This window comes from Schistocerca nitens, chromosome 1 (assembly GCF_023898315.1).
Source record: "Schistocerca nitens isolate TAMUIC-IGC-003100 chromosome 1, iqSchNite1.1, whole genome shotgun sequence".
Classification (NCBI taxonomy): domain Eukaryota; kingdom Metazoa; phylum Arthropoda; class Insecta; order Orthoptera; family Acrididae; genus Schistocerca; species Schistocerca nitens.
In genome coordinates, this window is record NC_064614.1 from 29,416,091 (window position 1) to 29,438,218 (window position 22,128).

The 22,128-nt window shown below is 45.8% G+C and overlaps 1 protein-coding gene across 1 annotated transcript in view; it reads left to right on the forward strand.

Annotated features, from left to right (window-relative positions):
* Positions 1 to 22,128, forward strand: part of LOC126234479 (juvenile hormone esterase-like) — a 91,472-nt gene that overhangs the window by 19,187 nt on the left and 50,157 nt on the right. The window contains exons 3-4 of the mRNA XM_049943174.1: positions 9,207 to 9,338; positions 14,620 to 14,770. Of these exons, the coding sequence (XP_049799131.1) occupies positions 9,207 to 9,338; positions 14,620 to 14,770 (283 nt within the window). The remainder of the gene's footprint in view (positions 1 to 9,206; positions 9,339 to 14,619; positions 14,771 to 22,128) is intronic.

Sequence of the window (22,128 nt, forward strand, 5' to 3'; positions counted from 1 at the left end):
CTAACATAAAATCTATTTCCACCTTCATTGTCGCACGTTACAAACTGTTAATTTTTCTCTGTCCTAGAGCAAAACGCAAATAAAACAAAGTATTGTATGTTTTGAACGTAAACGCATGTAAGCTGTTAAAGGCGAATTATGTAATTTCGAAACTAGTAACGATCTCTTGAGATGTGAAAGTATTCGTGGTTCTTTCCGAAGACAGGAAGAACAGAGCCGAGGTATTGGTTAGCAGCAACACTCACGTTGAGTCACGGAAGATGGACAGTTTATTAAGCAAAACAAGCTGGGCGAAATATGATGTAGACAAACGAAACCCGAACAGGATTAGGTGAGCAATTTCCGTACCAGAATCACTAACTGCTTTTAGAAAATCAGTATCTGTTACAGAGTCACTGACGGCCTCGTAGAATACAGTCTGTAGGTAGCCATTGACCAGCAATAGAATGCCATTTCACGTACAGCAACACTCTCGCTAATACTGCGAACGCATCAGAAGCGACCAACAACTCACAGGGCCACACCAGTTGTAAACGAACTGATCCAATGGAAAGACTGGAGACAGCACTGGTGGATAAAAAGTGACTACCTACACCTCACTGCCCACGCCTTTATTCCTCTACGAGAGAGATCGACTCTCTTCCTAATATCGATAATGGCAGTCAGTGCTGTCACCAATAAAATTTTGCAGTTCATGTCACTATCTTTGTCTGATGCCATGTCGGATACAGCAGCTATAGTTGTTACAAGTCTTTCTCAATAAGCTACAAATAATTTGCAGAAAAACTTAACAGACTGTTTAAATCGAAACTGCAAAACTTTGGCTTCCAATGGATGTGAACTGATGTAGATGAGGCTTAAAAAAGGCTTACCGAGCCATAAAATGATATTTCGCTGAGAGATCTGCATCAAGTTTTTCCTTTATGGTAAAAGAAAATGAAGACACACATAAAAAAAAGTTGTCTGGAAGACTCTTTATGTAATAGAAGTAGAGGATATCCAAGAAGCAGACATAGGATAAAAAAAATTGTTTATCAACAAGAGTATCGTCTCGTACCATTCATAATGTGGTGCAGGTAACGATGGGAGTGGAAAGCGACTAAGGGTTGTGTGGGCGTAAATCCTTAACAGTATCTAAATATACTTATTAACCAATTTCAACAGATCCAAGCGCATACACGAGGTGACACAAGAAAAGTATTCAGTACTCAATTTACAAAAATGCAAAACTCAATACCTGACACAATTTCACCTACCTCTCAGTAAAGGGAGCAAGAAATATTACACCACAAATAATAATACATAGTAATTTACTTTAACCATCGAAGCCGAAAGCATGCTGCAGCTAGCAACACTAGACTCTTGGCTGCACTGTCATTAACGAACCCAAGCGCTGTTCACTGCTCCAGACCACCGGGACGATCCCGAGTGCAAGTCTGCGAGACTGTCTTCGGAGGCTGCTAGCTGGGTAGCATTCTAGCTGCCCTTCTTGGTATTGGTTCTCCACCAGGGCTCCCTCACATGTCGACCGCACCCGCCCCGTCCTTCATCTACGCAGCGCCACTATCACGACCAACTCCCTTGGCCAGCCATACCAGGATTAAACAAGCTCGGCCGGAGTGCCATGCTTGGCCTAGAGCCAGATGCCAAGACTTGTTCACCGATGTCCACGGTCCACCAGTGCTGGCACCAAGTTGATGCCATTCCCTTCACTCAGCCGCAGCTCCTGTCTCCTACATACCTACATACATACTCCGCTAGCCAGCAAGCTGTGTGTGGCGGAGGGCACTATTTGCGCCAAAGTCAAATTCTCCCCCTCTGTTCCACTCGTGGATCGCGCGAAGGAAAAGCGACTGTCTGAACGCCTCAGGACGAGGTCTAATTTCGCCTTATCTTTGAATGGTGACCATTGCGCGATATGAAAGTTGGCGGTAATAATATATGCTCTACATCCTCGGCGAAGATCGGATTTTGGAATTTAGTGAGCAGCCCCTTCCGTTTAGTGCGTCGTCTATCTCCAAATGCGTCCCACTTCAAACTTTCTATGAGATTTGTAACGCTCTCGTGATTGCTAAATGTACCAGTCACGAATCTTGCCGCTCTTCTTTGGACCTTCTCAATCTCTTGAATCAGACCCAACTGGTAAGTATTCCATACAGACGAACAATACTCTAAGACTGAACGAACTAAAGTAATGTAAGCAACTTCATCTGTTCAAGGACTGCATCGCTTCTACCTATAAACCGCAATCTAGAGTTCGCCTTATCCGGTACTTGTGTAATCTGATCGTTCCATTTGAGATCATTTCGAATAGTCACACCCAGATACTTGACGGATGTTACCGCTTTCAATGACTGGGCATTTATTTTGTACTCGTACATTAATGGGGATTTTCGCTTTGTTATAGGCAGTAGGTTACACTTACTAATATTCAGAGATAACTGCCAGTCATTACACCACGCATTTATTTTCTGCAGACCTTCATTGATTTGTTCACAATTTTCGTGTGATAGTACTTTCCTGTAGACTACAGCATCATCGGCAAACAGTCTAATGCCGCTGTCAATACCATCAACCAGATCGTTTATGTAAATCGTAAAAAGCAGAGGTCCTATTACGCTGCCCTGGGGCACAGCTGAAGTTACGCTTGTTTTTGTTGAAGTCACACCATTCAGGACGACATACTGCTTTCTGCCTGTTAGAAAACTATCTATCTAACCGCATATGTCATCGGATAGACCGTCAGCGCGCACTTTCCGGAGCAAGCGAAAGCGCGGAAGTGAGTCGAACGCCCTCCGAAAGTCGAGGAATATGGCATCAACCTGGGAGCCGGTATCTAGAGCCTGTTGTATATCATGCGCAAAGAAGGCCAGCTGTGTCCCGGATGACCGCTGTTTCCTAAAACCGTGCTGCTTTCTGCAGGTGAGCTTCTCAGAGTCTAGAAAGGTCATTATGTCTGAACAGAAAATATGTTCCATGATTCTGCAACAAATCGATGTCAGTGGAATTTGTCGGTAATTTTGTGAATCCGTTTTTCTGCCCTTTTTATAGACTGCTATGACCTGGGCCTTCTTCTGCTGTTCCAATGATCTCTGATAGATGATGGATAATAATGGTGCTATATTTGTAGCATAGTCAACATGAAATCTTATGGGGATACCGTCTGGATCAGATGCCTCCCTGGCGTCTAAGGACCTTAACTGTTTTACAATCCCAGATACACTAAACACTAAGCCATCCTTGCGTTTGTTCGATAGTTGAAAGGGGGATTGGTGCTGCAGTCCTCTACCGTAAACGAGGTTTTGAAAGCTAGGTTTAGAATTTCGGCCTTCTGTTTATCATCATCAGTTACATTACCCGTACTGTCTTCTTTAGCTTCCGGTCTTCCGTACGAGACCGGCCACCCCATTCTCCAAGGTGCCACAGTTTGCTAGACAACATCGTCAGCCCGCCACTCCAGACATAAAGAGGACCAGGCAGCATGCCCTAGTGCAGGGGTCTCCAAACTGCAGCCCGCGGGCTGAAACCGGCCCGCGACGCCCGGCAAACCGGCCCGCGTTAGCTGGCCGGACACCCCCGGTATCCGGCCCGCCAAATACACTCCTGGAAATTGAAATAAGAACACCGTGAATTCATTGTCCCAGGAAGGGGAAACTTTATTGACACATTCCTGGGGTCAGATACATCACAAGATCACACTGACAGAACCACAGGCACATAGACACAGGCAACAGAGCATGCACAATGTCGGCACTAGTACAGTGTATATCCACCTTTCGCAGCAATGCAGGCTGCTATTCTCCCATGGAGACGATCGTAGAGATGCTGGATGTAATCCTGTGGAACGGCTTGCCATGCCATTTCCACCTGGCGCCTCAGTTGGACCAGCGTTCGTGCTGGACGTGCAGACCGCGTGAGACGACGCTTCATCCAGTCCCAAACATGCTCAATGGGGGACAGATCCGGAGATCTTGCTGGCCAGGGTAGTTGACTTACACCTTCTAGAGCACGTTGGGTGGCACGGGATACATGCGGACGTGCATTGTCCTGTTGGAACAGCAAGTTTCCTTGCCGGTCTAGGAATGGTAGAACGATGGGTTCGATGACGGTTTGGATGTACCGTGCACTATTCAGTGTCCCCTCGACGATCACCAGTGGTGTACGGCCAGTGTAGGAGATCGCTCCCCACACCATGATGCCGGGTGTTGGCCCTGTGTGCCTCAGTCGTATGCAGTCCTGATTGTGGCGCTCACCTGCACGGCGCCAAACACGCATACGACCATCATTGGCACCAAGGCAGAAGCGACTCTCATCGCTGAAGACGACACGTCTCCATTCGTCCCTCCATTCACGCCTGTCGCGACACCACTGGAGGCGGGCTGCACGATGTTGGGGCGTGAGCGGAAGACGGCCTAACGGTGTGCGGGACCGTAGCCCAGCTTCATGGAGACGGTTGCGAATGGTCCTCGCCGATACCCCAGGAGCAACAGTGTCCCTAATTTGCTGGGAAGTGGCGGTGCGGTCCCCTACGGCACTGCGTAGGATCCTACGGTCTTGGCGTGCATCCGTGCGTCGCTGCGGTCCGGTCCCAGGTCGACGGGCACGTGCACCTTCCGCCGACCACTGGCGACAACATCGATGTACTGTGGAGACCTCACGCCCCACGTGTTGAGCAATTCGGCGGTACGTCCACCCGGCCTCCCGCATGCCCACTATACGCCCTCGCTCAAAGTCCGTCAACTGCACATACGGTTCACGTCCACGCTGTCGCGGCATGCTACCAGTGTTAAAGACTGCGATGGAGCTCCGTATGCCACGGCAAACTGGCTGACACTGACGGCGGCGGTGCACAAATGCTGCGCAGCTAGCGCCATTCGACGGCCAACACCGCGGTTCCAGGTGTGTCCGCTGTGCCGTGCGTGTTATCATTGCTTGTACAGCCCTCTCGCAGTGTCCGGAGCAAGTATGGTGGGTCTGACACACCGGTGTCAATGTGTTCTTTTTTCCATTTCCAGGAGTGTATTTGAGGTGGTACCTACACTGCCACCAATTGAGTTTCGAGGCCTATCGTGACCAATACACCGCGACATTGGCTCTGCTACTCGCTACAAGACTACATAACTAAAGTAATTGTTGCGCCGCTTGAAATAACAATGCGTTGACATACTCTACCTCTGTTACGTCTTGCAGTAATAGTGTTGCTAACAATGCTTTTGAGATTTCGTTAACTTTGCAGGACGTTTTCGTGAAGAATGTGCAGACACAATTTTTTGTCGGTGCAATTCACCAGAATAAAATACGCCAGAACTTCGGTCAGGTACGTCCACCAATCAAAATTATGTAATTAAATAAAAATCGTGTAGTTCGTTTCAGTGCTAGCTATTCCCACAACCTTAGATTTTTGCGATTTCATCTTTCCTTTAGCCTTACATTACGGTGATCATGGAAAGCTAGAGTGCTTTAATCCCACTAGGTAGATCTTGGCCCTGATGACTTCGTGGAGGAGTCAATGTGGCCCGCAGACTAAAAAGTTTGGAGACCTTGCCCTAGTGGCCTAGCGCCGGTGCAACTCTGTCGTACGCCAGACTCCTCGCTGTGAGGACATGCCGCTGTGGTGCTGTGAGCAACAATTTTGTTGTTCTACATCGACACCTAAATAGATGCTCTGCAAGCCACCGTACGGTGCGGGGCGGAGGGTACCTTGTACCACTAATAGTCATTTCCTTTCCTGTTCCACTTGTAAACAGAACGAGGGAAAAACGAGTGTCTGTATGCCTCCGTATGAGTCCTAATTTCTCTTATCTTATCTTAGTGGCCCTTACGCGCAGTGTATGTTAGCGGCAGTAGAATCGCATGGCAGTCAGCTTCAAATACCAGTTCTCTAAATTTTCTCAATAGTATTTCTCGAAAAGAACGTCGCATTCCCTCTAGGGATTCCCATTTGAACTCCCCAAGCATCTCCATTACACTTACGCTATCGGTAACAAATTTGTCATCCCATCTCTGAATTGATGGCTCCCTTCAGTCTGACCTGGTACGGATCCCAAACACTCGAGCAGTACTCAAGAATAGGTCGCACTAGGGTCCTATATGCTATCTCCTTTACAGATGAACCACCCTTTACTAAAATTCTTCCAATAAACCAAGTCCGCTGACCGTGGTCTCGCGGTAGCGTTCTCGCTTCCCGAGTACAGAGTCCCAGGTTCGATTCCCGGCGGGGTCAGGGATTTTCCCTGCCTCGAGATGACTGGGTGTTGTTGTGCCGTCTTTATCATCATCATTCATTCCCATTACGGTCGGACGAAGGCAATGACAAACCACCTCCACTAGGATATTGCCTAGTACGGCGATGCGGGTCTCCCGCATCGTTCCCCTTACTCTGTCACGGGGCGTGGGACTTCATCGGCAACAATAACCCAAAGTCGACCACTCTCCTTTCCGGCCACAGTATTGTATTGTTCTGTATGGAACTGGGGACCTAGAAACGACGGAGAGGTTTCGTCCCCGCCATAGCCCTCAGTGGTTCACAACCCCACAACAGGCTACAGCAGTCCACTCACCCCACCACCGCCCCACATCGAACCCAGAGTTATTGTGCGGTTCGGCCCCCAGTGGACCCCCCGGGAACGTCTCACACCAGACGAGTGTAACCCCAGTGCTTGCGTGGTAGAGTCATTATGGTGTACGCGTACGTGGAGACAGTGTTTGCGCAGCAATCGCCGACATAGTGTAACTAAGGCGGAATAAGGGGAACCAGCCCACATTCGCCGAGGCAGATGGAAAACAGTCTTAAAAACCATCCACGGACTGGCCGGCACAGCGGACCTCGACACTAATCCGCCCGGAAACCAGTGTGTTAGACCGCACGGCTAACCGGGCGGGCTCCCTACCACACTTCTCACACGCTCGGTCCATTTCATATCGCTCTGCATCGTTGTGCTCAGATATTTAAACGACTTGATTGTGTCAAGTAGGGCACTAGCAATACTGTATCCGATCATTACAGGATTGTTCTTCCTATTCGTCTGCATTATCACACATTTTTCCACATTTAGACCTAGCTGCCATACATCACACCAACTTGAAAGTTAGAAAATAGGAAAGCCGGCCGGAGTCGCCGAGCGGTTCTAGGCGCAACAGTCTGGAACCCCGCTGCTGCTACGGTCGCAGGTTCGAATCCTGCCTCGGGCATGGATGTGTGTGATGTCCTTAGGTTAGTTAGGTTTAAGTAGTTCTAAGTTCTGAGGGACTGATGACCTCAGAAGTAAAGTCCCATAGTGCTCAGAGCCATTTGAACCAAAATAGGACATTTGCAGACACACTCTGCTGCAGCGCTAGAACCAACAGCCAAGTGAGACAGGAATACGACTGTGTCATGAATCGCTAATACACGGCACACTAGAAAAGAGGATGAGTGCTACAAATTAAAGGATGTCCGCCAATATAAATATTTTTATTTCATCTACATCTACATCTACATCAATACTCCGCAAGCCTCCTGACGGTGTGTGGCGGAGGGTACCCTGAGTACCTCTGTCGGTTCTCCCTTCTATTCCAGTCTCGTATTGTCCGTGGAAAGAAAGATTGTCGGTATGCTTCTGTGTGGGCTCTAATCTCTCTGATTTTATCCTCATGGTCTCTTCGCGAGATATACGTAGGAGGGAGCAATATACTGCTTGACTCTTCGGTGAAGGTATGTTCTCGAAACTTTAACAAAAGCCCGTACCGAGCTACTGAGCGTCTCTCCTGCAGAGTCTTCCACTGGAGTTTATCTATCATCTCCGTAACGCTTTCACGATTACTAAATGATCCTGCAACGAAGCGCGCTGCTCTCCGTTGGATCTTCTCTATCTCTTCTATCAACCCTGTCTGGTACGAATCCCAAACTGCAGAGCAGTATTCAAGCAGTGGGCGAACAAGTGTACTGTAACCTACTTCCTTTGTTTTCGGACTGCATTTCCTTAGGATTCTTCCAATGAATCTCAGTCTGGCATCTGCTTTACCGTAGATCAACTTTTATGATCATTCCATTTTAAATCACTGCTAATGCGTACTCCCAGATAATTCATGGAATTAACTGCTTCCAGTTGCTGACCTGCTATTTTGTAGCTAAATGATAAGGGATCTATCTTTCTATGTATTCGCAGCACATTACACTTGTCTACTTGAGATTCAATTGCCATGCCCTGCACCATGCGTCAATTCGCTGCAGATCCTCCTGCATTTCAGTACAATTTTCCATTGTTACAACCTCTCGATATACCACAGCACCATCTGCAAAAAGCCTCAGTGAACTTCCGATGTCATCCACCAGGTCATTTATGTATATTGTGAATAGCAACGGTCCTATGACACTCCCCTGCGGCACACCTGAAATCACTCTTACTTCGGAAGACTTCTCTCCATTGAGAATGACATGCTGCTTTCTGTTATCTAGGAACTCCTCAATCCAATCACACAATTGGTCTGATAGTCCATCTGCTCTTACTTTGTTCATTAAACGACTGTGGGGAACTGTATCGAACGCCTTGCGGAAGTCAAGAAACACGGCATCTACCTGGGAACCCGTGTCAATGGCCCTCTGAGTCTCGTGGACGAATAGCACGAGCTGGGTTTCACACGGTCGTCTTTTTCGAAACCCATGCTGATTCCTACAGAGTAGATTTCTAGTCTCCAGAAAAGTCATTATACTCGAACGTAATACGTGTTCCAAAATTCTACAACTGATCGACGTTAGAGATATTGGTCTATAGTTCTGCACATCTGTTCGACGTCCCTTCTTGAAAACGGGGATGACCTGTGCCCTTTTCCAATCCTTTGGAACGCTACGCTCTTCTAGAGACTTAAGGTACACCGCAACAAGAAGGGGGGGGGGGGGGGGCAAGTTCCTTCGTGTACTCTGTGTAAAATCGAACTGGTATCCCATCAGGTCCAGCGGCCTTTCCTCTTTTGAGCGATTTTAATTGTTTCTCTATCCCTCTGTCGTCTATTTCGATATCTACCATTTTGTCATCCGTGCGACAATCTAGAGAAGGAACTACAGTGCAGTCTTCCTCTGTGAAACAGCTTTGGAAAAAGTCTCTTTGCATTACATTGACGAAGTAGAAGTCGATACCAGTTTCAAAGATAACTGAAAATATAGAAATGAAGTTAGTTTGAGAATAGCGTGCCAGATGGAACCTCTCACGTGTCTTTCCTGTTGGCAGCCGCCGCAGCCGGTGCCACAGTGGGAGGGCGTGCGCGACGCCATGGAAGAGGCGGATGACTGCCTGCAGGCGGAGGGCCCGCAGCTGTCCGGCTCTGAGGACTGCCTCTACCTCAACCTCTACACGCCGTCGGTGAGTCGTCCGAGGTGCACTTTTTTTTTTTTTCTTTCCATCAGTCTACTGACTGGTTTGATGCGGCCCGCCACGAATTCCTTTCCTGTGCTAACCTCTTCATCTCAGAGTAGCACCTGCAACCTACGTCCTCAATTATTTGCTTGACGTATTCCAATCTCTGTCTTCCTCTACAGTTTTTGCCCTCTACAGCTCCCTCTAGTACCGTGGAAGTCATTCCCTCATGTCTTAGCAGATGTCCTATCATCCTGTCCCTTCTCCTTATCAGTGTTTTCCACATATTCCTTTCCTCTCCGATTCTGCATAGAACCTCCTCATTCCTTACCTTATCAGTCCACCTAATTTTCAACATTCGTCTATAGCACCATATCTCAAATGCTTAGATTCTCTTCTGTTCCGGTTTTCCCACAGTCCATGTTTCACTACCATACAATGCTGCACTCCAGACGTACATCCTCAGAAATTTCTTCCTCAAATTAAGGCCGGTATTTGATATTAGTAGACTTCTCTTGGCCAGAAATGCCTTTGTTGCCATAGCAAGTCTGCTTTTGATGTCCTCCTTGCTCCGTCCGTCATTGGTTATTTTACTGCCTAGGTAGCAGAATTCCTTAACTTCATTGACTCCGTGACCATCAAACCTGATGTTAAGTTTCTCGCTGTTCTCATTCCTACTACTTCTCATTACCTTCGTCTTTCTCCGATTTACTCTCAAACCATACTGTGTACTCATTAGACTGTTCATTCCGTTCAGCAGATCATTTAATTCTTCTTCACTTTCACTCAGGATAGCAATGTCATCAGCGAATCGTAGCATTGATATCCTTTCACCTTGTATTTTAATTCCACTCCTGAACCTTTCTTTTATTTCCATCATTGCTTCCTCGATGTACAGATTGAAGAATAGGGGCGAAAGTCTACAGCCTTGTCTTACACCCTTCTTAATACGAGCACTTCGTTCTTGATCGTCCACTCTTATTATTCCCTCCTGGTTGTTGTACATATTGTATATGACCCGTCTCTCCCTATAGTTTATCCCTACTTTTTTCAGAATCTCGAACAGCTTGCACCATTTTATATTGTCGAATGCTTTTTCCAGGTCGACAAATCCTATGAAAGTGTCTTGATTTTTCTTTAGCCTTGCTTCCATTATTAGCCGTAACGTCAGAATTGCCTCTCTCGTCCCTTTACTTTTCCTAAAGCCAAACTGATCTTCACCTAGCGCATTCTCAATTTTCTTTTCCATTCTTCTGTATATTATTCTTGTAAGCAGGTTCGATGCATGAGCTGTTAAGCTGATTGTGCGATAATTCTCGCACTTGTCAGCTCTTGCCGTCTTGGGAATTGTGTGGATGATGCTTTTCCGAAAGTCATATGGTATATCGCCAGACTCATATATTCTACACACCAACGTGAATAGTCGTTTTGTTGCCACTTCCCCCACACATAGGTCACCACATTTAACTTGTATCTTCGGCGAGACCAATTCAGTCATCACCATAATCTCTATCTTGCGTGTAGTAAATTTTATACACACAGTGTCCCAGGAGGAACTGTCAATATCCAGATACGAACATTGGAAGCAAAAAAGGTCTCGGCTCTAAAATGCTTGCCTTAAGAGCTATGAGCTCTTCTTCATCTTCAATACTGTGGAACAAATCTCTTCTACTGCAAGAGCTTTGCTTAACATATTTTAGGATGATGTGGTATGGACTAAAACAAGATAAAATACATACTTTAAGAGCTTTGAGCACTTGTTCAGTAGAAGAGGTGCATTTCACAGTAGCAAAAATGAAGAATAGCTCATGGCTCTTAGGGAATGCACTTACGTGCCTTAGATCGCGTGTTTATTGTCACTTGTTCTTGTTGCGGTCCATACTACCATCTTTCAAACTGTGGAAAATACCTTGCAGTGGAAGAGATCTGTTCCATAGTACCGAAGATGATGTACTCATGATGCATGAGTGTTAGAGCCCTTGTTTCCTAGACTTTTTTTGCTTCGAATGACTGATATTTAAATGAGAACTGTAGTTATTTCTAGATTCCAGCACGAAACAATAGGAGAAGCTGTAGAATTCTTGCTTCATGTCTGTACCTTCATTAGTACGACAAACACTTCCTGACTGTTTCACGATTTAAAATATTCTAATTGAAAAAACTGAAAATGTATCTTGCTGCATTGCTCTGGAAGAACAGCCAGTTTTATCAAGAGGAACACTGAATTTCGACAAAAGAACACACAAAGTATGAATCTTATGTTGCAATGGAATGCAATTTCTGACGTATACAGGGTGGTCCATTGATCGTGACCGGGCGAAATATCTCACGAAATAAGAGTCAAACGAAAAAACTACAAAGAACGAAACTCGTCTAGCTTGAAGGGGGAAACCAGATGGCGCTATGGTTGGCCCGCTAGATGGCGCTGCCATAGGTCAAACGGATATCATCTGCGTTTTTTTTTTAAATAGGAACCCCCATTTTTATTAGATATTCCTGTAGTACGTAAAGAAAAATGAATGTTTTAGTTGGGCACTTTTTTCGCTTTTTTGACAGATGGCGCTGTAATAGTCACAAACATATGGCTCATAATTTTAGACGAACAGTTGGTAACAGGTAGGTTTTTTAAATTAAAATACAGAACTATTACAGCGCCATCTTCACAAAGCGAAAAAAGTGGTCCAACTAAAACATTCATATTTCTTTACGTACTACACGAATATGTAATAAAAAATGGGAGTTCCTATTTTAAAAAAAGCGCTGTAGGAAGTTAATTGTTGAGTTTACTGAAATATATAGGAGTCACGCATGTTTGTGGAAAGTAGGACCAAGAACTCCTACAGTCTAGATAAAAAGGTAATTGCTTATAATTCTTTAATAGAGAAAACAAGAGCAGTTGACCAAGCGGTGTAAACAGGCAAACTGCAGACGGAACCAAAATTATTAGTTCTGACTTCTTTGCGAGTAGAAAACTGATGTAATTTTGACACGAATAAGGACTGCTTCATACTCTCTCCGACTAAGGAACAAGAAGGCGCTGATACCAAAATGGTTCAAATGACTCTGAGCACTATGGGACTCAACTGCTGTGGTCATCAGTCCCCTAGAGCTTAGAACTACTTAAACCTAACTAACCTAAGGACATCACACACACCCATGCGCGAGGCAGGATTCGAACCTGCGACCATAGCAGCAGCGCGGCTCCGAACTGGAGAGCCACCACGGCCGGCAAGGTGCTGATACGTTTGAGTTTACTAACTTCCTAAGTCATTACACGCATCTTGACAATATCTAATTTCGAGTACGCTAGGAACACATACGCTTACTAACCAAAGGCTAGAAAACTCTCCCTGCCAAAGTGAACTTCTCTCCCTTGTTCAGAGAGGAATTTTTTAGGAGAGGGACGTGGCCCCCGTTCCAACATCCAGTGGGGTTGGCGGAAAAGCCTCGGAAACCAGTCGCCGTTTCAGAGACACCTCTTGGCGGCACCAAAAAATACGGGAATGTGAGATTCCAATGGTTGGTGCTAGTACTTGGGAGAATAAGTAAAAGGGGCTTCTTTGGTCTCTACGTGTCATTCAAAACGCTCACCCATGCCTTCAAGCTAGACGGTCAAGGCGGGAAAGGAAATCATTTTGGCTACAGGAATGGGACTGCTGAATTTAACGGAAAATAAAACAAAATACAGGGTGTGGTAGATAAGTAATGAGACTCAGTCTAGAAAAACAAATTTATTGATCCAATTTGTACAAAACGTTAATATTCTTCAAAGTACTCGCCTTGGGCGTCGACACAACGTTGCCAGCGCGTTTTCCAAGCTTCCTAGGCCCCACTGTAGTCCGTTTGAGTTATCCCAGTTAGTGCCTTCGTGACAGCACGTTGGATGTTCGGAATATCGTCGAAACGATGACCCTTCAGGCATCTTTTGACCTTCGGAAATAGGAAGAAATCAGGAGGACTCAAGTCAGGGCTGTATGGTGGCTGTGGCAAAACTTCAACTCCAATTCGGGTCAAGTAGGAGGTCACGAGGAACGCTGTGTGCGCCGGAGCGTTGTCGTGGTGGAGACGCCAGCGTTGAGCAAGGTCCTGTCGCTTCCATTTGACGGCTCTGTGCAATCGCTGAAGGACTTCTTTGTAGAATTCGGCATTGACAGTCTTCCCCTGAGGGACAAACTCTTTGTGAATTAACCCCCACTTGTCGAAAAACACAATCAGCATTGTCTCGATGCGGGACTTTGACATTCTTGCTTTCTTCGTCCGCGGGGATGCCGGTGTGTGCCACTCTGAGCTCTGGGCTTTCGTCTCCGGGTCGTACTGGAATGTCCACGATTCGTCGCCTGTTACTACGTTGTCTAAAAAGTGTGGATTATTTTCCAAATCATTCAACATCTCACGGCAAACGTCCACTCGTTGTTGCTTTTGTTCGGCGGTGAGCACTCGGGGAACCAATTTTGCGCAAACTTTCCTCATCATCAAATCTTGCGTAACAATTTGGTGAACCGTAAATTTATTCACGGAGACCTCATCGGCGATCATTTTGAGACTTAAACGACGGTCGGAGTCCAGGAGTTCTTTCACTTTGGCCACCGTTTCATCCACACGACTCGGTGAAGGGCGTCCAGATCGTTCCATGTCTTCAACGGATTCCCTCCCGTTTTTAAATTCATTAAACCACCGGAACACTTGAGCTCTTGATAGGGAGTCTTCTTTGTAGGCCTCCGTAATCATAGTAAAAGTTTCCGAAGCAGTTTTGCCCAAGCGAAAGCAAAATTTGATTGCATACCGCTGTTCTATCGAGCGATCCATCTTCAGCGTTTTCATAAGTGTTACGGGCACACAAACAACGTAATACGCGAAGCTCGACCCTCACTGCACCAGAGCTCCGATGCGACTGCGAACCGGTTCTATTGTTAGCTCAGATCCCCCACCACGTGACGTACAGGTGGAGACCGCCCTGCGAGCGACTGGGGCGCCGCGCGGCGGCCAGTCTCATTACTTATCTACCACACCCTGTACCTTGCACCCATCCTCTCTCAAGTATCTGTGTGACTTCGACAAAGAAAATTAAGGGCAACAAGGGCATGCCATCGTAAGAATAAAAATGATGAAAATGTGAAACGAGTGTGAAACAAACGCATATCTTTCAATGTGTGCAGACAGGTCATCGCGTGTGGCCTTGCCTTACGATCTCGCATTGTTGGCTCTATTTCACTAACTTGGGAGTGTGTGTGAAACTAATTTATCACTGTCATTCCGAGTCATTAGTTTTGTTCGTATCTCTTTTCAGTTGTCCGAGGAGGCGCTCCTGCCGGTCATGGTGTGGATCTACGGCGGCCACTTCTGGGCAGGCAGCAGCTCCGCCAGCGAGTACGGCCCGGACTTCCTGCTCGACCAGGGTGTCATAGTCGTCGCTCTCAATTACCGCCTGGCAGTCATGGGTGAGGCGCCGTAGCGGTGCTGTTCGTGACTACTTGGACGTGCGGCCGAATGTGCAAGAAAGCACTTAGCGAGTCCTCAATAGGACATGTAGATACGTTATTGTGGTCGATCCTCTAAGGCACACTTAATTCGGTAGATCGTAGGATCGGAAAGGAATGACCAATATTTTATTACCAATTTTTACGAAGTGAAAAGTAAAGTAAAAGTAAAGTTCCACGTTGTGGTCCTAGATAGGCCAATCGGGCCCGACCGACTGCCGTGTCATCCTCTGACGATGATGTCATTGGATGTGGCGCTGAGGATCATGTGGTCATCATACCGCTCTCCCTGTCCTTGCTGGGTTTCTTGATCTTGGAATCACTTCTACACGGTGAAGTAGCTCCTCAGTTGGTCTCAAAAGGCTGAGTGTACCCCACTCTAGCCATCCCACCGAGGGAAAATGCCGGCACAGCCAGTTACCGAACCCGGGTGTTTCACCACTTAGCTATGGAGGCGGACAAGTGACATAGTATGCATGAAAAAGTGAGCCGGCCGGAGTGGCCGAGCGGTTCTGGGCGTTATAGTCTGGAACTGCGCGACCGCTACGGTCGCACGTTCGAATCCTGCCTCGGGTATGGATGTGTGTGATGTCCTTAGGTTAGTTAGGTTTAAGTAGTTCTAAGTTCTAGGGGACTGATGACCTCAGGAGTTAAGTCCCATAGTGCTCAGAGCCAATTGAATCATATGAAGAAGTGAATATCTCGCGAGCTATGTTGTTCATAACTAATTATGTGAAGTAGCAATCTATTGTTTCCCTGTTACTCAACTTATATTTTATTTAACTGCTGTACCCTCGACACCAATAAATGTTTTGCAGAAATAAACGGCATTCTTAAAAGTACTTCTGCTATCGTACCATTTAAAGTCGTTAAAATAGGACCTGCAGATTCTATTTAATTGCAATCTTTCATTTATAAAGTTTTATGTTACATTCAAAATTCGCAATTGCCGAGTGATAGGAACCTTCTACCATTCGATCCATGTGTATATTCATATTGTATACTGTAGACTCAGCAGTATTTGGCTTGTAATGCGGCAACTATGTATCCCAGTCCCCAGACAAAGAAACCAGCCAAAAATATTAACATTTCAACTTTGAGTCTGAGGGTACGTAGTTGAGGGCCACATTTTTTATTTGAAAGCCCGCAGACTGAAGACCACAACAACTCCTGTAGCACAGTTTATCCGCCGGATGCGGTGGTCTAGCGGTTCTAGGCGCTCAGTCCGGAACCGTGGGACTGCTACGGTCGCAGGTTCGAATCCTGCCTCGGGTATGGATGTGTGTGATGTCCTTAGGTTAGTTAGGTTTAAGTAGTTCTAAGTTCTAGGGGACTGATGACCTCAGATGCTAAGTCCCATAGTGCTCAGAGCCATTTGAACCATTTGAACAGTTTATTCGCACGTGACCTTGTGCAACAAGAAATGCTATTCGTCCGAGCAGGCGACACGTTTCCGATGATCCACAGTCCAATCACGATGATGTAGTTTCCATTGCAGTCGTAGTAGACGATGTTGTTGGATCAACACGAGAGCACGTTAAGTGTCGTTTGCTGCGGAAAGAAGGAAGAAAGATTAGTGTTTAACGTCCCGCCAACAACGAGGCCATTAGAGACAGAGCACAAGCTCGGATTGTTTGAAGAATGGGGAAGGAAAACGGCCGTGCTCCTTCAAAAGGACCAGCCTGGCGTCTGCTGCAGAGCCCCATGTTCAACAGCAGGCGCTGAAAGGCAGGCTCAGAAACACTTGTGCCTGTCCCAGCATTGTACTCTGTCGTCGTACCTCTCACAAAACACCGCCTGTCCTGCTTTTCAGATGGCGCACGCCGCCAATCTCCACGTTATGTGATGAGCCGTAAACGTCCAACACTTTGTCGTCTACTCCTGGTTCCACCGTCCCTCAGCCACTTTCCGTTGGCTCTCTCAATAGCAGGACGCGAACAGCAGGCCAGCTTCGTAGTTTCTGACATGCTCGTTCACAGCCATCGTGCCGTAAGAATTTGCCCTCTGTCAAAGTCTCTTATGTCAATGGAGTTCCCCATTTGCATCCCGTATCATCGCCAGCATGATTCCCGATCCACCTCTGCTCCGTTTATATACACTACTCGCCATTAAAATTGCTACACCAAGAAGAAGTGTAGATGATGAACTGGTATTGATTAGACAAATATATAATACTATAACTGATATGTGATTACATTTCCACGCAATTTGGATGCATAGATCCTGAGAAATCAGTACCCAGAACAACCACTTCTGGCCATAATAACGACCGTGGTACGCCTGGGCATTGAGTCAAACGGAGCTTGGATGGCGTGTACAGGTACAGCTGCCCATACAGCTTCAACACAATACCACAGTTCATCAAGAGTAGTGACTGGCGTATTGTGACGAGCCAGTTGCTCGGCCACCATTGACCAGACGTTTTCAGTTAATGAGAGATCTGGAGAATGTGCTGGCCAGGGCAGCAGTCGAACATTTTCTGTATCCAGAAAGGCCAGTACAGGACCTGCAACATGCGGTCGCGCTTTATCCTGCTGAAATGTAGGGTTTCGCAGGGATCGAATGAAGGGTGGAGCCACGGGTCGTAACACATCTGAAATGTAACGTCCACTGTTCAAAGTGCCGTCAATGCGAACAAGAGGTGACCGAGACGTGTAACCAATGGCACCCCATACCATCACGCCGGGTGATACGCCAGTATGGCGATGACGAATACACGCTTCCAAAGTGCGTTCACCGCGATGTCGCCAAACACGGATGCGACCATCATGATGCTGTAAACAGAACCTGGATTCATCCGAAAAAATGACGTTTTACCATTCGTGCACCCAGGTTCATCGTTGAGTACACCATCGCAGGCGCTCCTGTCTGTGGTGATGCAGCGTCAGAGGTAACCGCAGCCATGGTCTCCGAGCTGATAGTCCATGCCGCTGCAAACGTCGTCGAACTGTTTGTGCAGATGGTTGTTGTGTTGCAAACGTCCCCATCTGTTGACTCAGGGATCGAGACGTGGCTGCACGATCCGTTACAGCCATGCGGATAAGATGCCTGTCATCTCGACTGCTAGCGATACGAGGCCGTTGGGATCCAGCACGGCTTTCCGTATTACCCTCCTGAACCCAACGATTCCATATTCTGCTAACAGTCATTGGATCTCGACCAACGCGAGCATCAATGTTGCGGTACGATAAACCGCAATCGCGATAGGCTACAATCCGACCTTTGTCAAAGTCGGAAACGTGATGGTACGCATTTCTCCCCCTTACACGAGGCATCATAACAACGTTTCACCAGGCAACGTCGGTCAACTGCTGTTTGTGTATAAGAAATCGGTTGCAAACTTTCCTCATGTCAGCACGTGGTAGGGGTCGCCACAGGCCTTGTGTGAATGCTCTGAAAAGCTAATCATTTGCATATCACAGCATTTTCTTCCTGTCTGTTAAATTTTGCGTCTGTAGCACGTCATCTTCGTGGTGTAGGAATTTTAATGGCCAGTAGTGTAGCTACGTACCCTACCGCATCACGCCCCCACAACATCATCATGAAGCATTCAGTCACACGGTGGATGGTGCTCATAATTTATGTGAAACAGATAATACGGAGAGAAATGGAAGGGGTAAGTGGGAACCGTACAAGGCGTTGTGGTAATGCTATGGCAAATGCTGAAAATTTATATCGAACCAGGTCTCGAACCCGTATTTGTCGCTTCTCATGGGCGATCGCCTTAACCGCTTCGGCCATCCTGGACACGTTCCCTGACCGACTCAAATTTCCCATTTTCTCACGCTGCTATGCAGCGTCCCTCGTCCAGTAACACCCTACTCGCAAATTATTGATTGCCGAGAGAGTTCGGACGCTATTAGTGCATCCGCATCAAAACAAACGTCAATTTATCGTCGCGCACTCACATAAATGTATATATTTGAATGATGTCTGTTGTGTCAGACATGATCCACAGAACAGATACCACTCAAATACATACAGAGTCCTCATAATGTTTGGCTTATCTGTATGATAGTGTTTTATCGTTCTCTGTAGTCTTAAATTCGATCATTCAAAGCAAGCTTAATTTAATCTGTAACTGTGCCATTTCTTATTCAGGGTGTTTCACAGTTCATATTACATACTTCTGGAGGTTGCAGGGGGGACTTAGTAGATCAAGTTTAACATGGGAACCCATACCCGGGAACGTCATCCAACGACGCTGCTGAGTGTCAAAGTTACGGGCGCCGGCTCCTGTAAATGTATGTATATACAGGGTGTTTCCATGATGACGTTACAAACCTTCAAGAATGGTGGAGAAGTATAAATGTATCAATTGGAAGTAAGGGTCCCTGTACCGGAAATGGACGAGTCGAAAGTTATAAGAGAAAACCTTTATAATACCTCTAACAGTGGAATACATGTATTGGTACTGTTGTTGCTAAGACTGTAGGGTCCGGCTTTCAGAGGTGGTATTATGGACCAAAACATGGTTTCTAAAATACATATCTTAAGAGCTAGATGTTGTGCAATAGAGGAGATGTGTTTCACCGTAGTGAAGATGAACAAGTGCTCGTACCTCCTGAGGTATGCATTTTAGAGACGTTCTTCATTGGACTTTTTTCCTTGTTTTGGTCCGCACTACTACCAACTCTGGAAGTTGCCTACCCTACAGTCTTAGCAACAACAGTACCAGTACATGCATTCCACTGTTAGAGGTAGCAGCACGATTTTCGCTTATAACTTTCCGACACATTCGTTTCCGGTACAGGACCCTTATCTCAAATCGATGCATTTATCCTTCTCCATCATCCTAGAAAGTCTGTAACATCATCACGAAATTACCCTGTATATACATGCATTAACAGGCGCCCCGCGCCTATAACTTCGACGCTCTGTAACATCGTTGGACGACGTTTCCGGACATGGGTTCCTATGCTACACTTGATTACAAAGTCGCCCCTACAATTTAGAATTCTGAAACACCCTATAGATTCTGGGCACTGAATTCAAAAATGGCTCTGAGCACTATGGGACTCAACTGCTGTGGTCATAAGTCCCCTAGAACTTAGAACTACTTAAACCTAACTAACCTAAGGACAGCACACAACACCCAGCCATCACGAGGCAGAGAAAATCCCTGACCCCGCCGGGAATCGAACCCGGGAACCCGGGCGTGGGAAGGCACTGAATTCCCTAAGGTATACTGGAGACAAGAGAAAGTAATGGATAGGTCTCCATAAACTCTAAACTGGAGCCTCTTGAAGGTTTTGCGAGAAGTTTACTCTCTCTATCTCTGTGAAAATCCTTGTGCTAGAAAGATCAAAGGCACCCCAAAATCGGTGGATCAAAATTTTCTTTCTCATGCCACAGGCAAAAATCTGTCGGTTGGAGTACGAAATGGATCATTTGTAGCAATTACTGACAAACATCTCTCTTGCTCTTGCAAACAGACAAAAGCCATATGTGGTGGGTATGTTGTTTTTAAGGAACACTGTAAAAATTGGAAAACTGACCTCGTTTCAATGTGTCGACGTTGCCACCAGTAGTTTACGTTGGCTGCAATTCATCACGTTTAGTTCCTTCATTACTGCGTGTTCGGAAATTGCCGTTATAAACTTCTAAGACTTGTAGAGGGGAGAGAATAGATAATATTTTGAAGTGGAACCAACGTCCGGAAACGCATCGCTTCCGTGCTACAACCAGTTGAAAACATGTTCATCACGCGACCACTTTTACAAGTAATTTATGAGACTTGACTCAGTACTCTACAGTTCCACTCATTAATAGCCAAAGAAATTACTCGTCTACACGTTGACGGTCCTCTTCAACGTGATGCAGTACGGTCTCTTCCCATTCGGGTGTGTGCGGCGTCTCCTTGGAGCACCAGAGTCACTCCTACTGACGGTGAAGGTACCCTTTCACGAAGCCGTTGCGTAACTGTGGCGAAAAGGGTGTGCGATGGTATCGGACGTTGTGGATAACGATCTAGATACAGGCGACGAGCAGCTGTTCCATTACCGTGAGCTTTGCCATTCAGAAGCATCATGTGGGTGTATTCTACAGACGTGTACCCTACCATGTTGCTCTGACATTCACAGACACGTGAATAAGGCTCGAACCAGGTCAGAGAAGTAGGACAGACTTCAAATGTTATCAGCCGATCCGATGTAACCATCCCCACCATGACTACCCTGTTGCATACCTACCTAACAAACATGTTTCCTAGCGGTGTTTCGGGACTTGGGTTCTTAATCAAAATATTGTGTAATTACTCCCCCCAACAAGTCCTAAAAGTTTGTACCGGGAATTTACGAATACCCTGTATATCAAAAAGAATAACATTTTTGAGAACGTCGTACTAATTCGTGTATTCAATTAAAAGAATCGGGAAATAAGAGTAAATGTATAACCCCACACCTACTGCTGTAATTTATTATGCTTTTCCCTAAGTAACAGAACTCCTGTCTCTATGTTGCCACGTATAACCCTCTACAAAAATTTAGTTTAGTTTCCAAATAAAGTATACTATGGGAAGATAGTCCTGTTAATGGGAAAGGCTAATCAATAGAGTTACCCTTCTCACTGGATTTGTCCGTATGTTGAGTCAGATGGATAAGTAAATCAGACAATTCAATTATTTTCCTAAGGTCTTACGCAGGGTTTAGAAAGAAACGCAGTGTGAATAGTATTATATTGAAGCTAGGACAACTCAGTTCCAAGTTCATTTAATGGTTTAAAACATGTACTAACGGTCGCCAGCCTATCCAGGCAATAAAACGTGAAGTATTGCAAAAGCAGAAGTATGAATTTTGCGTACTTTCTTGCTACTGTTTAATTTGCTTCTTCAAATAAATAAACATTGTTTCACTACACCCTTATACATGACGTTTTTAAGAGAAAGAGACTAGGAGATAACTTCAAGGGAGCTAAAAAACATTTGGCCAGGGGGGACCTTTAGAAAAGCATTTTCTATAATCAACAAACTTAAATACTAAAATACTTAGATACTAAAGGACACACTTTTTATACTGAACATTTCAGTTCAAGAAAACCTCTTTCTTACTGGAATTTACTTTCGAAAGCTATTATTCTTTGAACTAACTCTGTATTGTCATTTAAGAGACTCTAGTAACTTGGCTGCACTCAGATTGAATATTACTTAAGCAAGCTTTTACTATAACACTTCGCAATACTTAAGAAAACACAAAAACAATTTAAATGGTGCCTCTTTATATTAACTTGGCACTTCATAAGTATGTAGAACAGGAAACTCGAATTAATCAAACTCCAGGAAGGAACCTTATATAGGTCTATGATTAGGATGAAATAACAGG